Source organism: Trachinotus anak, unplaced genomic scaffold (genome assembly GCF_046630095.1).
Source record: "Trachinotus anak isolate AG129_WGS33_773 ecotype Australia unplaced genomic scaffold, CSIRO_AGI_Tana_v1 ptg000002l, whole genome shotgun sequence".
In the NCBI taxonomy this organism is placed as follows: domain Eukaryota; kingdom Metazoa; phylum Chordata; class Actinopteri; order Carangiformes; family Carangidae; genus Trachinotus; species Trachinotus anak.
The window spans coordinates 18832847-18849140 of NW_027273853.1; the positions used below are offsets into that span (position 1 = coordinate 18832847).

General features: G+C 41.8%; 1 protein-coding gene across 4 annotated transcripts; it reads left to right on the forward strand.

Moving 5' to 3' along the window:
- The first annotated feature begins 2367 nt into the window (after positions 1-2367).
- On the forward strand, positions 2368-15765 carry LOC139635975 (immunoglobulin superfamily member 22-like). 4 transcript variants are annotated; one of them, XM_071503607.1, is made up of 26 exons: positions 2368-3468; positions 4746-4977; positions 5387-5521; positions 6133-6269; positions 7143-7242; positions 7363-7399; positions 7717-7888; positions 8150-8263; positions 8385-8547; positions 9025-9137; positions 9390-9552; positions 10307-10591; positions 10690-10814; positions 11077-11218; positions 11543-11750; positions 11827-11915; positions 12010-12312; positions 12561-12734; positions 12941-13069; positions 13176-13472; positions 13561-13649; positions 13766-13958; positions 14156-14458; positions 14570-14718; positions 14837-15017; positions 15138-15765. In XM_071503607.1, the coding sequence occupies exons 2-26, from the start codon at positions 4785-4787 to the stop codon at positions 15203-15205; spliced, it is 4062 nt and encodes a 1353-aa protein (XP_071359708.1). In that variant the 5' UTR covers positions 2368-3468; positions 4746-4784; the 3' UTR covers positions 15206-15765. The 4 variants fall into 4 exon arrangements, with proteins under 4 accessions (XP_071359708.1, XP_071359716.1, XP_071359693.1 ...); XM_071503615.1 differs by lacking the exon at positions 2368-3468 and adding an exon at positions 3497-4345; XM_071503592.1 differs by lacking the exon at positions 2368-3468 and having other exon boundaries at positions 4392-4977.
- The last annotated feature ends 529 nt before the right edge of the window (positions 15766-16294 follow it).

The following is a 16294-nucleotide window of genomic DNA, read 5'->3' on the forward strand; positions in this document are numbered from 1 at the left end:
TCGTTCATTATGTTTTGTGCTGTGAGTATAAATGTGCTAAGAGAGAAATCTAGGTCATTTCTCTATCATTAGTATGCCAGCCAGGTGTAGTGCAAAGAGGATTAGAGGGAAGTAATGCCAATGGGGCTCTCTATGTCTGCCCCCACCTTCTTTCTCTATATCTCTCTCTCTCTCGCAAACCAAACAATCACACTTAAGTGCTCCTGCTGTCACCTCAAAGAGCGTATCCATGACAAGTAGCTCGGACTTGTAATAAAACATCCATGCATTACCCAGCTCTGATAATGAGCTTGTTTCAAGCCCATCAAACAAGAAATATTCCCTAAATTTCAAGTCTGACATTATGTGAGATCATAAAAGTGAGTGATCAGTCAGTGAACAGGTCCTGTACACAGGTGTTTGAAGCATTTTCCCTGTTACTGCTCGTCCCAGAGAACATTGTGGAAAAGCTGGAATAGCGCCAATGAAGTTGCTGAGCAATAATGAACAAGGAACAAGCCATAGTATTTTATATCACTTTATCAGTAAGTTGATAATATGACAACTGTATGTAAATGTTAATGTCACTCATGAGCTAATAGTGGATTTAAACACAGTAGCACGATACTGTAGCTACCTGCCACTGTATGTAGAGCAATATGTCATAATATGAACTTAATAAGGAATAGTTGTTAACTATTGGCTGAATGTCATTCAGAGTTATTTAACAATGATTTAAAGTGGCTGATATGCTGACTGACAGAAATCTGTTCTTAGATAACTTGCATAGTTCTCCAGTCAGAGTTACTTGTGAGTTCTTTATTAATTGGTAATTATTTCCTTGCTCTTCAATTGTTCCTTCATAACTGCTCAGATTTGATCAAACTGAAAATAAAAAATAAAGCGCCAAACACATTTGATGAGATTACTAGAAAAAAAAATCTGACTTGAACAGCTCTCGAGGATTCACTGAGACATGGGTGTGGATTCTGCCAAAAAAAAACCCCACAGTGTTAAATACAAAGTTGCCTGGAGAACACAAGAATAGAAAAAATATGTCAACACTTAAACAAATCATTGTTGCCACCCCAGACACTCCAGTCTTTGTATGGAGGAGCTAAAAACAATCTATGAAACTACATAAAATGTTCTTTTCTAAAGCAGTTAGGCTTCAATATTAGATGGCCTTGGTTATTTTGAATGTAATGTATTGGACTGTACAAAAATACAGTAAACCAATAAAAAAGAAAAATATCCAAGAAAAATACCATCTCAAGTAGCCCCAGGAAAAGCTGCCACCCATATAATGGTAAAACAAAATAAGGGGAGGGGGGGCTTATGCAGTTTAATGCAACATATATTTGCCAAACTTATTTTTGAAGCATTTGCTCCTGTAAAAATTAAACAAATTATTGTAAAATAAAAAACAGACAAGTAAATCATACCTTTTTGTGGATCCTCAAGGCTTCATTGCATTTTACAGTCACATCACACCCTGTTTTGTGCTCTTGGAAGCAGCCGTTGGGGACTGCAGAAAGATTTTTTTCTCCCTGCTTGGATTTTGTTTTCTTTTCTTGTCATCTTTTTTTGTGGCCACAACTGACACGGTGCCATGGCCGTTCTGCACTGAAGGCTTTTAAATTCAAAGGAATCCATTTTCAAATGAAAAGCAGAAAACATTGGTTACTGAATCTAGCCTACACGTTAAGACTACTAACAGCTAATTTGCTAGCATGTCAAGAATATCCTCCACCAGGAGGGTGAGGTAACACAAGTGAAGACACTTAGGTGCACACAATCTGTAATTTTTGTGGCAGCATCATAGTGAATCAATTTTTCATAGCCTAACATACTGACATTATTAAATTAGCTGTGTTTACCCTGCTTAGAACTGTCTGAGAAATAGGTCAGAGAAATATCTTTTCATATCATCATATTGCAGTTGTATTGTCATAGGCTATTTATGGATATATACAGTGTAATGGAGTGGACTTGAAAGCTGATAGTCCAAATTTTCCCAGTAGTTCGTCTTTTAAGCCAAGAATACTAAACCTACTGAACTTGAAATTGATTTTTTCTCAGGGGTGAAAGGGAACCCAGTACAGTGTAGGCGTGTGCTTCAGTGAACGCAAGTGTTAGAGTCTTGACAGCATCTTACTGGTTGAACTAAAGCTGTCAAATAAATGCAGTGGAGTATAAAGTACAATATTTCCCTCTGAAATGTAGTTGAGTGGAGGTATAGGGTGCCATAAAATATGAACACTCAAATACTTCAAAATTGTACTCAGTTGCAATACTTGGGGTAAATGTACTTAATTGCTTTCCACCACTTATACAATTATACAATATACAACTTATACATAAAATAATAAACAATATATTGATTTCAAAACATATCTGTACAACAACTAATCCGCCATTGTCTCACGTCTCATGACTGTTTGCTTTAGTTAAGATATGACATTTTATATTGGTAATGAAATGGTCCACTTTAGGCATGTCTGAAATCGTATTACTCCCATGCATAAATACGGGAAATAATATAATGACATTTACAATTACAGGGAAGAACTGTTGTTTAATCAGAGGGGTCAAACCTCCCTAATACTCCTGTTTGAATCTGGCTATACCCTGTCCAGACATACATTTGTAATATTTTGTGCCTTTGAAGACAGTTGGCCTCTTCGTTGTCATATACTGCACAATATAAATTTGGCTGTCTATAAGGGATTATGAATAGTTAACTTTGCTGGTCCTGTTGATGCTCTATCCTCACCTTGATAACAACAACCTAGCTCAGTGCTGGACAAGCTCACAACAGATTGTATGAGCCCTAAAGCATCATGAAGGGCACTGGAGAGGCAAGATGCACACACCAGCACAGAATGATAATATACAGTATAATTTATGTATTATGTCAAAATGCATATGGCATTTTGCATATCTGCATCTTCTTTTTTATATGATGCACTTTGACCGACAGTACCAGTCAGAATTTGGACTCACTAAATGGGAAAGTGTGTCCCAACTTTTGACTGGTACTGTAGATGCAGACAGGAAGATGTGCCTCAGAGGCTGAGGCTGCTAGAAACTCTCCATCACCACATGCTCTTTGGAGAATATTAACATTCAAAAATACTAGCCAGAGATGTCCCATGGTGGACTATCAGAGCAACTGACCTGTGGGAAATATTAGCATGGTGTATTCATCCAGCTCAGTACAGGCCTGCAACCCCAGATCACATCTGAGCCTTATTTGTCCAGAGACAAGACACAGCAGGTGTTTAAGCTGAATGCCCCAGCCTTGGCTCATCCACCAAAAAGGAACCAAGAAAACAGGGGAGCCTGAGCCGGCAGGATCCTGCTGAGAAGAAGGCAGCGTGTGGATTAAGAACATCATAAGAGGAGACATTTGGGCTGGAAGCAGTTGAACCAGAAACCTGGGGCGCAGACTAAATCTGTGAGAAAGTAAAGGCTTTGCTGTGACAAGTAAGTTTGGTTGGCTGTGTATCTAGGTTTTTCTGAAATAATAGAGCCAGAGGGGGTGTAAAAAAAAAATCCTTATGCAATTTGCCATGCTGGATGCTGTGAGAGTCATGGAAAGAGAGATAGATCAAGGACACTGAAGAGGCAGAGAGGTAAGGAGAGAAAAGAAGATGTTCTTGTGTTCCACTTGCAGGGAGACAGCAACCTGTTCAGCGCTTTGTAGCTTCAAGTCACTTGCTACTCCTTTAGACTGTAGAGTTATACCATCAAAGAGTTTCCTGTGGTCGCGTAAAAACAGCTTCCTTTGGTAAATATCAAAGCTTACAGAACTAATTAGTTCACCAACCCCAACTCTGCAGTGTATTTGCTGTAGGAAGCAAAACTCATATAAAAACTTATTGGATTTACATGTTTTATTTAGAGACTAATCTTGTGGTTAATTGGTCCTTCGGCTTATTAAGTGACATTTGTACGCTACAAGCAGGCTGTCATTGAAAAAAAGAATTCTGTATTTTTATACGGGCTTGTAAATATATCAACCATATGTCCAATCTTCTTCCTTCAGCCACTGGAAATATGCAATTATTATGTGCAGGCAAAGATATACGCCAATATATATGCCAATCCACAGCTTGCGCACATGCAGAGACAGAGAAATAGGGCCTGGGCATGAGAGAGCAAATCCAAATTCAAAGTAAGAGAGAAAGAGCAGTTCATCAGTGGTACAAACACAGTGCTTTATCTCACACAGCAGGTGTGTGGATTATCTTTTTAATTGGATCTTTGTATGAGACTGGCAAAGGCAAAGGACAATTGTAGTCACTGTTGAAAGGAGGATGATAGAGCAAGGAAAGGGCAGGGGACGGGCAGAGGAAGGGAGGTGAGTATCAATCTTTTTTCTTTTTTTTTTTTTTTTTGGGGCATGCTCTTGAAAACACAAACCTAATTACCACTGAGACAGAGTGGAAATGTGTGTTCGTCACACGCACGCATACACTCGCACACATGCAAGGGTACCAAAAACAAGCCCAAGCCTGCTCTGAACATCCTCTTTGGCTGTCTGAGCACACTATAGGATATTAGATGTATCAGTGTGTGACTCTAGACAGAATGGTTAGGATTGTCCTCTGTCCCTGTGGTGCCTCTTATCTACTGGAGGCAATAAGTCAGGACTAAAACCTGTCAAACACAACAATATTCAGTAAGATTAAGAGATGGATAAGTATTGTCTGCCACTTGTAAAACTATCCTTTCAAATCTCTGTTTGTGTCTATCAACAGTCAGGCACAGATTGGCACCACCTTCACATCATCATCATCATGGCGGCAGAGCTCCTCCAGGCCACTGGGGGCACAATGGAGCAGATGGAACAGCAGATGAGGCAAATGTCAGGGATGCAGATGTCCTCCTCCTCCTCCTCCTCCTCCCTCTCCAGCTCCTCCACCTTTAGCTCCTCCACAAGTTCCACCAAGCTGCGAAAAGTGTCCCAGGGCTTGTCAAGGACCATGGAAGGTATGAATTATTCATCAGGATCATCATCTCCCCATCTGCCATGCTTTGTAATGTAACATTTTTAATTATAAGAAGATTAGAGTTATCATTACAGTGAGCAGAAGTAACTTAATTGATGAACATAATTAAAGTAGTAGCTATGAGTGGTAGTTCTTACCTGTCCCAAGTCCTATTGTGTAAAATTTATTTTTCCTGCTTAAAACCCAAGGAACATTAAAGACTACATTTTATTAGGCTTCTATTTCAAACTTGTGGCCAAGTTCACCTCAAAAATAAAGCTAATTAACTACATCATTCAAGTTGATAGTGCAACAAAAACCATGACATCTGATTTGCATGTAAGGCTTCTGAAGCATAATTTGCCTGTTTGCACATGCTCATAATGTGAATGTCTTTTATACTTCCTTAGAGCACTCTGGAGCTCAGCGTAGGATCTCAGCTGTGGTGGAATCCTTCAGCCAGGTACAGAAATCCCCCCAGATCCCCAAGGGAGAGTCTGTCCCAGATTTCGAGGAGAAGCTGCGCCCCATCACTGCCCAAGAGGGTGAGGTGAAATGCTCCTTTCCTTGAATATTCAAGAAACCCCCTTTGCGTCCCCTAATGTCTCTCTTCACATTGCATTACAAACAACTGTGAACCCTTGAGACTAAGAGAGAACTACGTGCAAGCTAATTTTAGATCCCTGCCCATATTTTGCCTAGAAACTCCAGATGATAGAAACTAAACTCCACTGGGAAGTAGAAGTTTGCTGCAATGTGTAAACTTTACCAATTTGTCTCACTGGGTGATGGTAGTGTAAATCCACTCCGATGAAAGTCCTGACAGAAAACACACAAAGACACAAGACTAACCTTATTCACCCTGGCTATGCTGGTGAATAATAGATTAAGAGGCTAGTATAAGATAGGCTGTCACAAAATGCAGAACACTGCAGAGCAGCCATAGCATTAGCATTCATGCACTGACCTTGGTTGACTGGCCTCAGACGGAAAACAGGAAGAGGCGAGAGAGCCAGTTGATCTGATGTACATTAAACATTCATTCTTATTGCTTCAGTATGCCTTAAAAACCATAACTGTTTCTCAGTAGACACTTGGTATTCTGCTAATAATTCTCAAGCTGACAATGTTCATTAACCCCTATTGTCATCCATAGGTGACAATGCAGTGTTCAAGGCCAAAGTGGTGGGGAACCCCCAGCCCAGTGTTAGCTGGGAACGAGCCAGCGGGTGCCCACTGTCTGATGCTACTAAATCGTTCCATGACAACATCAACAATCAGCATATACTCAAGGTTTGACCATATAACTACAAAGCTCATAGTGTCCCTCACTCATCTAAGTATCTCACTGACAGTTTTTGCTTTTGCCTGTGATTAAAGACAACCGAAATTGAGTCAGTTCTGTTTGTATTATTTCAGTCACATAAGGCTCTAACTAGTATGTGGCTTTTTATGTGTCAGCTCACTCTGGTTTTTCTGGGTGCTTCACTGATGGTTGTCTCTCACCAGTGCACAGATGTCATTACATTTGGTGTGTGATGGGAGCGCTGGTATCTGCAAGCATCTCTTTTGATGTATCCACCTGTAATTATATCCAAATGTATTTCCCAAGACACATTACATTGTCAGAATGCGTAGCTCTCAAAAGGTAAATGTGACCATAGCAAACTCTTGCAGAGTAGTCTCTGTAGTCTGCACAGGCTATCACTAAGCCAGGGGGCTCTGGCATCTTGGTGCTGTCTGCTCAGACAACACGCCATGCATCATGAGGAAAAGTAGGTAGAAAGAAAAAAAAAACCTTCTGATCCTTTTATCTATAACCACTCTGGAGTGGATTTAGGCGCTTTCTCTATACCAGCCGGAGAGCTTAAGTGAAGCTTAAATAGCTATTATAAAGCAATTAACTTGTGGGTGCTGACATATGCATCTCCCCTTGCCATCTGTTTCTCTGGTGAGGGATGACTGTTAAGTTGTAGTGCTACATGTTTACTCTGTATTTTTAGCTTGACACTGCCTCCTTTTGCTTAAATTAAGAACTGCAGTGGGATTTAAAGTGACCTGACAATGTAATGACATCCTGACAGTTTTAAATAGTCTTATAGCAAGCATCAAGAAAGCCAATTTATTCCCTTTTATCTAACCTGTAATGTATTTCCTCCACTTCAGATCAAAAACTTGGCCTTGGAGGATGCTGACGTCTACAAGTGCATTGCTTCCAACAAGCACGGAGAAGCCACTTACTCTATATCTCTCATTGTTACAGAGAGTGAGTTTAGCCTTTTCATGTAATATGTTGTGTGAATCTTTCTCGTCCTGATAGTTATTTTGTTTATGGGCTGTTTTCACCCAGTGCCTCAGGTGAAAGATTCTCTACCTTTGTTTCTAGATCCAGCCTTGGACTTCAAAAAGATGCTGAAGAAACGGTAGGAACACAAGCCTGTTGTCTAATACTAACCATGAAACTCCTAAAACCTGTCAAAGTGTGATGGAGCTTTCTTTGATCCACCTTGAGATTTTTTTTTTTCTGCATGCATCCAGAAATATCTACAGGATGAGATTTAAAGAGCTCCACTGTGCACCAGTGTTGCCACAGGGGCAGACGAAGATGCTTTTGAGATGTCATCACACATATATAAACTGTCAGACCTGCATTCACACATGCCTGGCACACACTTTTTATATGTGCATGTAAACACTCTTGCACACTTATTTCCTGTCTGAGATCTTTCTCCCTGTGCAGCAGTGTGGAGAAAAGACAGGAGAAGAAACCACCTACAGAAGAGGAGATGTTAAAGATCCTGGCTGGAGCTGACAAGAAGGACTACGAGAAGATCTGTGCCGAGTACGGCTTCACCGACTTCAGAGGCATTCTTAAGAAGCTGAAGGAGATGAAGAAGAAAGTGGATGTGGAGGTGGGCCCGTCATACAGAGAGCTTGTTCATATATCACAGGATCACATAAGGAAGAAAAGGTTTGGGGTATGACATGAGAAACAGCCTAAAATAGCACAGAATAGAAAAGAATGTCCTACAACACAGCCACAGCACCAAAGGTATGTCTCATAACAACACTCAAGTCAGCTAATGTGAAGATGGGAAAATGCTTTGCAGTGTCATATTGTCATTTTTGTGGTTGGTTTATATGTAAATAAATGTTATTTGGTATTTCATCAGATGGTTCGTGTGTTGAAGCCCCTGGAGGACATCACTGCTAAAGCTGACACCGACGTTGTCTTTGACACCATCCTGGAACTGAAGGATCCAAACATCAGGATGCAATGGTTTCTGGTAAAGTCTGCCTGCCCGTCTGTTGTGTGAATGTGTCAAAGTTTGCATATATATAGCTTCATCTGTTACCTAAACCACATGTGAGTTCTTCCCTCATCCAGCAGTTTTATTTGCGATTCAGGGCGCCGAGCTGTTGCGGATCCAGTACTCTCATGGGAAATACGAAGTGAAACAGATGGGAACCAAGCACATGCTGTGCATTTCTAGCGTGAGCCTCAGTGACATGGGCACCTATACTCTGCAGGTTGGAGACAAGAGACTGTCAGCCAGGCTCAGCGTCATAGGCAAGTGCAGAATTGGACTCAAGTCCTTCCTGCTGCTCATAACTTGGAAAGACAATGTCATCCCTGATAGGGTTTACCTACGCTCAGTGTCACTTTCACTGTTTTTATACACTCTCTTTTCCTTGCCATTTGCATCTTTCACCACCTGTGCCATGTGGTGTTCTGTCATTGAAGTGATTTGGACTTAGATTGTTTAACAGAACGGGACAAGATTTATATGAACGTAATGAGCCTGCATTTCTGTGTGACTGTTATTCCTTCAATTTAGTGTCATGTCCCTTTCCTGTTTGTCATCTCTCATTTCATCTACAGGGTACAAACAGTCGTCTTGTATATTTCTAACTCCCACATATCAAAGACCCGATTACCAGACATCTTATAAATGCTGAATTCTTTCCAGTGAAGTGTTTACATGATTTAGACTACATAATTTAAGTCATATAACAACAACCTTTTTCTCTCCTATCTCTCTTTCAGATGAACCTCTGAAATTCCTGTCGGACTTCAAGCCGAAAAAAGTGACAGAGCGCCAGACTGCCGTGTTTGACATTCGTCTCTCCAAGAAGACAGATGCACCACTCATCTGGAAGGTTTGTATCTGACTCGAAAAAGCATGTTGAAGCAATTAATTACACTTGTATGGAATCATATAATATCCCATGTAGGAGCTGATATTAAGAAATGTCTTTCTAGGAAAGTTTCTAGGAGTTTTTGGCATCTACAGCAGATAACTAAAAAATATATACACTAATATTCTAGGGGGATATGAACACCAGGGCATATAAACTGATTCAAGAGTAATATGGAAATTGTTTTCCCACAAGTGTCTGTTTTTTTTTCAGGTAAAGGGAAAGGAAGTAAAAAGAGATGAAAAGTTTGATGTGTCTTTGTCAGAGGATGGTCTGACCTACACCTTGAAGATTAAGGATGTGAAAGTCAGTGACACTGGAGACTACACCATCAGCATTGGAGACCTCACTGCCACTGTGCCCCTTTTCATTGAACGTACGGACACATATTGGATTTTACTACCATAAAAAAAAAAAAAAAACTTTTTATGTGTGCTTTTTTTGTTATGTTTTGTTTTGTTTTTCCCAGAAGGCCTTTGTCTTCCTGTTTTAGTGGAGCTAGCATTTCCGTGGAAACAAACTTCCTCCTTCACACTCAGAGGAGATGAGCAGTTACTGCCTTTTTTTCCCCCCCTGAGATTAGAGGCTTCATTCCTTCATAGCTGTGCTAAAAAACATCATCTTCCCTCCACCAAATTAAGACGTATGTGTAGCATAATAAATCCTCCCTCCTAGTGCTCACTTGAAAGTAATCCAACCAAATCCCTCCTCACAACAAGCTCATTTATTATGGCTTTGTCTAACAAGATGCTTATTTGCCCAAGGTGCAAGCTGGGGCATGTAAATATCTTCATGAGAACATGTTGCTGTCCCCTGGGGTTGCATGAACAGAAGCACAGTCATTGAGTTTGTGATAATTACAGTTAGTTATGAGTAGACTATCTTTCTTGCTCTTTAAGTATAATACTATAACGTACGTCTACTATATGTGCAGAGAGTAAAAAGAACAAACCTAATACTGTAAGTGGGCACACAATTGAAATCTGTTCATATTTCCACTTATGATTTTTTTTTCTATTTTAAATAAGAATAAACTAATTTTGCATATATAGTACAGAAAGTACTGAAAAATTTGGATGACATGAAGGCCAAGTAAACCTTCAGATGATTTTTTTTTGGTCTTCATCCAGGGATTCCCATCGAGTTTACCAGCCACATGAAGAACGTCCGTGTGCAGGAGAGAGGCAAGGCCCTTCTGGAGTGTGAGATGAGTTCCAAGGATGTGCATGTTCGCTGGCTGAAGGATGGGTGTGATATTACAGCGAGCCGTCGCTACATCTTCATTCGTGAGGGGAAGAGGGCAGAGGTTATCATCGAGGACTGTGAGCTGACAGACGAGGGAGAGTACTCTGTCGTCTGCACTCAAGACAATGACGCACACGAATACGTCACTTCTGCCAATCTGACCGTGGATGGTAATGTTATCTGTCTGTGTGTAGTTATTTTAGTGTCAGCCAACTTGTAACATAGCAACATTGCTGACTAATGAACTCTTTTCTTTGTGTGTTACCAGAGCGCTTTGCCTCAGTGAAGAGTGGTATGTCAGATGCTCAGTGTCCTACAGGCTCCCCTGCAGAGCTGTCTGTTGTTCTCGATGATGAGAAGGTGGATGGAGTGTGGCTGAAGGATGGAGTGGAAGTAAGAGATGATATTAAAGAGGGTGAAAATGTCAAAGCCCTCAAATGCTGCATTGTTCTGTCAGTTACAGTGCTATGATTTTGGTCCTTCCCCTTTATATGTTAATGATAAACACATGGCACTGAGGGGGTTTTTCAAATGATAAACAACCTGAATGATGTGAAAAAAAAACTGTTGATCTACTTCATTAACCACCATTTTGATCAAGTCACAAGTCGTTATTTGTTGTCACATAATAAAAACCAATGTTGTGTTTTGATAGATTTCAGAGCTGAGTGGGACTCAGGTAGTCAAACAGGGAGCCGTCCACAAGCTCATCTTCTCTGGTGTGACTGACGCCCATGGGGGCAAGTACACCTTCAGAGCCAAGGGGGCTGAGAGTGAAGCTGTGCTCACTATTGCGGGTCAGTGTGTGTGTATGTGTGTGTGTGTTTTTGTATTTGGCATTGGAATATGTATTCACAAGTGGTGCAAGTACTTACTGGAACAAGCCTCCTGTCACTGTCGAACACCATGTAAATATTTAAAGTAGTTGTATTATGCTTGAGATTAGCTTGTGGTCCTGTTTACCACAGTGTCTTTTTTGATGCTACCACTAGGAGTTGCCAGAGTCAGACATCTTACACTATATCTACCAAACCTATACCCAAATTGAATTAAAACCGCACTACTGAAAACTAAAAAATCAATACAAACCGACCCAGGTGTTTATGAACTCTGTTTCCTAGACCCTCCAGAGATTGATTCCTCCGTGTTGGACTTGTGGGGGGCCCAACCTGCGACTGTGAAGGCAGGTCAGACAGCCACCATAAAGATCCCCTTCAAGGGCAAACCACTTCCCAAGGTCACCTGGTACAAAGATGGTGTGGAAGTCATGGAGGATGAGAGAACCAAGGTGGAGAGGACGGCTGACAGCACCTCCCTGGTGCTCAGCAGGTGGGCGAGCAGATTCAGATCAGACAAATGCAAATGCAGATATACTTTTCTAAATAGTTCTTTTCAATTCACCTAGATGTGTGCGAGAGGACAGTGGTGCAATTATGCTCCGTCTGAAGAGTGACTGTGGCACTGCTGTTGCCAACCTGCATCTGAACGTGATTGGTGAGTGACAACTCACTTGAAAAGCAAAGCTAAAGCAGTCTTTTGAGCGCAGGTTTGAAATATTTAGGTTTGAAAGTTTTTCCACATTTTCTAGATCATCCAAAGCCTCCTCAAGGGAAAGTAGAGTTCCTCGAGCTATCAGGAAAGTGTATCAAGATGAAGTGGAAGGCTCCCCGGGATAATGGGGGTAAGCAGGTGACTAGCTTTGTGATTGAGCGGCGCATGGCAGGTAAGAAGTCCTGGACCAGGGCTGGTGAGGTGGACAGCAGCACCACCGTCTTCTGTGATGACAAAGTGGAGGAGGGCCAGGTGTACCAGTATCGCATCAGAGCTGTCAACGCGGAGGGAACGAGTGAACCTCTTGAGACAGAGGAGGTGCGTGCTGGAGAACCCATAGGTGAGGGCTAATTTAAACTATAAATTATCATCATCAATGCCATTGTCAAAATCACAGCAGAGTGAGAGAAGAAGGGAAGAAAGAGAAAGAGAGAAGGAGCTGAGACTTGAGTAATTCCCATCACTGTTGTTCACCTCCTTGTTATTATCATCAGTTGTTAAAAATGATAATTTCTTCATCAAACTCACTTTGTCTTCTTTATTTCTTGCATTTAAGCACACCTAACCCTTTTAAATCCACCTATCCAGAGCCTCCAGGCACAGCGTCCCAGCCCCAAGTGTCTAACATAACTAAGAACACCATGACAGTGAGTTGGACACCTCCAGCCCATGACGGAGGAACACCAGTTCTGGGCTACAATCTGGAAAGGAGGAAGAAAGGCAGTAATATGTGGTTGCAGGTCAATAAGGAGCTGCTCACAGGTCAGACTCAGGGCAATATATCAAGCCATCATGTTTTGTTGTCCTAAGCAGCTGCCATAGATTTGACATACATAAGGATAGGGATAAAGTAAGGATGTTGTATTTAATCAAAGCATGGCCCAATACATTACATCCAAAATATATATTGACAATACATACTCTTATTTTTGTATCTATATACTTTATATCTATATTATTATTTTCAGATACAAAGTTCATGGTGGATGGGCTGGTTGATGATGTGGAGTATGAATTCAGAGTCACTAGTGTAAACAGGGCTGGAGCGGGCAGTCCTAGCACCATTTCTAATGCAGTACTGGCCAAAGACCCAATACGTGAGTCCTTCACTGCTACCTTCACTTTCTTTCCCTCCTTGCCTCTCTGTATTCATATGATTTCAACTATCCAATGCAATTAAAAAGTCTGCCTCTCCCCTTGTAGGTGCTCCTGGCCTGGTCAGGAACCTGTTTGTGTCTGACTCCACGAACTCCTCCATTTCTCTGAGGTGGACACCTCCAGAGCAGGGAGACGAACCCTCTGGCTACATCCTAGAGGTGCGCTCCGAAGATGCTAAAGAGTGGATGAAAGCCACTAAGATCCCGATTGCTGGTACTGCCTTCACGATGGGAGGACTTCAAGAGCGGATGAAGTACCACTTCCGTATCCGGGCTGTCAATGAAGGAGGGGTGGGGGAGACCATTGAGCTGTCGGAGGGTGTATTGGCCATGCCTCCGCCTGGTAATATGACTGCATTGTCTTATAGTCCCCTTTGCCCCCTTTACTTCTCTTTCTGTACTTTTCTGTTTTTTTATTTCTTCCCATTCAGTGGCACCAAGGTTCGATCTCCAGGGAAAGCTGAAGAACCAGATGGTGGTCCGAGCTGGAATGTCACTTTGCCTTCACTTCAGCTTCATTGTAAGACTCTGATCAGCTTCTCAGAATTTAGTAATATTCCTTTGAGCCACAAGACTAGCATGTACTCTACTTAAATCCTATCAAACAAATTCTTACTGTCTCCCTCACCCTCATAGGCTTCCCCTCCCCCAGTGGTAACCTGGTTCAAGGATGGCATCCTCACCACAGGAAAGGAAGTCATCACCAAAAGCAGGAATAACTCCCAGTTCCTCATTTCCTCCTCTCAGCGATCTGACTCTGGTATCTACCGTGCCCACCTGAAGAACGACTATGGAGAGGCACACTATGATGTTAATGTGCGGGTTACAGGTAAGCGTTGAAGGCTTGATCATTTATTTCTCTATTCCTTCATTATGTGCTTTCTGTAATGGTTATTTACTCAATTTTGCCAAACAGCAAATCACTTAAGAGGTACACATGTCCGTAGCTGCTTTGGCTTTGTGGAAAATTCCAGATCCTTGAGAAACTTATGGTGATTGCCTTCTGTACTCACCATCTTCCATCAGACTTCCCTCGACCCCCAAAGAACCTCTGCCTGGAGGAGGAGGTCCCGGGCACAGTGACCCTGCAGTGGGATCACTCTCCAGACCTGGTTGACGATGATGAGGGAGCACATTATGTCATCCTCAAACGAGACACCAGCACTGCGTCCTGGTTCACTGTGGCCGAGCGTGTCTTCAGCAGCAAGTACACTGTCACTGGACTGCTACCCGGGAGGAAGTACTACTTCAGGGTCATTGCACAAAACTCTATTGGGGACAGTGATCCCTTGGACTCAAAGGAACCTCTCATCATTGCCAAGGAGAAAGGTGGGTGGGCAGATATTTGATGTCCAATTATTATTCCAATTATTTAAAGTCCATGCCAAAAGAGTATTAACTACAAACACAAATTTATGTCTGTATTTATACTTTTAACAGAGTGCATCAGCAGCCTTCGTTTGAAAGAATATGCCTCACCACCACGTCAGGTGAAGCCTACTTTCCTGCTGCCATTGAAGGACCACGCTGTTCGCAAGGGACATGACTGCACCATGAGCTGTGCCTATCAAGGCATGCCAACTCCACAGGTATGACAGACACATCTGAGCATTAATAACTGACCCATATGTGTGAACTTTCTTCGCCTTTGTTATCATCCCCTATCCCCCTAAAAGTAATAATAATGTTGGTGATTCCCCTGCATAGGCCTGCTGGTATAAAGGAGAATTGAAGATCTCCGACTCTCCTCGCTTCTGGCACAGCACAGCCAACGGAGTGTGCACCCTGGTTATCCCCACCTGTGGAGCCAAAGATGGTGGAGAATACACACTGGTGCTGGAGAACCCTCTGGGGATGGCCAAGTGCTCTTGCAAGCTGGTGATCTTTGGTAAGTTTTCAGGGAGGAAGGAAGGGAGAGGAGAGGAACGATGGATTAATACAAAAAAAAGTATATCGTGCTTCAACTGAAAAAAAACTTTATCTCTCTGCTTGTCATTGTGTCTTCCAGATAAAGATGACAAGGGTCTGTTGGAGAGCCTTGCCAACCAGGCAAACAAAGAGAAGCTTATTTTGTAAGAAGTCTGCTTGAACTGTTGCCAGGACAGATGCACTTTGATTGGCCACTAGCCTTATACTGCATGTACTCTTGCCACTTACAATAATTTTAGAGTTTTGGGACATCACAAAAAATTTTGATTGACTTGAATTCCAGATTTTTATTGATCTTTATTTGTTAAAGTTATGTTTTTTAAGCTTTCAGCTGCCTTTATTAATTTCCTCTGGCTCTGGTAATGCATCAAGTGACCACTAGAGGTCAGACTTGCCCCCATTCTTGTGTAGGCCTTGTGCTCCAGGAGCAGATTAAGGTTTGGTGTGTTTCGGTGGGGGGTGGAGGGGCTTAATCATTAGTCTGCTTGCTCGGCCAGTGAATTTGTCCTTTCTCTCTAAGTCACAGATGCTTTTCTCTCTATAAACGAATTTGACTTTAATCTTTTCTCTGGTTTTCCCCAACTACACTTGTTTCACAGAACTTGTTGTACAGGGTCACATGCCATGTCAGTCACATTGAATGGATAGTTAGTGTGTCTCCACAGTTATGCAAGTAGCCAAAATCTAAATGTCACTTCTCTCAGAAGTGTACTTGTGGTTTACTCTGTGAACTGGCACACCATGTGATTACAAGATTAACATTTATCGGAAAATTTCCTCCTCAGTTTTGTGTTTTCCACTTGAAATGAAACATAAAGTTTAAGGGCTGACTCTCAGCTTTAAAGGCATTATCATCCATATCAGAGGAGCTTTGTAGTTGCTGTAATCCTCTCAATTTTAGGTCAAAGAAAGTAATTGGACAAGTTAAAACAAACTAAAAGCCATCTTTAGTATTTGGTTGCAAATACTTTGAAGTCTATGACACTTCACAGCTCATAGATGTATTATTTCCCCTGCGGACACTTCGCCAGGCCTGCACTGCAGCCATTTTCACTTCTTGCTCAGTCGGATTGAGTTGTTTAAGATCACTGTCTTTCTGCGTTTTCCTAAACCTGGAAGACTATATGTATAAAAAGGGCTATGAGTCCAACACTGTTCATCCAATATGGTTTCGAATACAGATTTTATTTGGACCTTTGAACCCAAAAGTCCATTTTAAGTCCACTGTGATTGTTC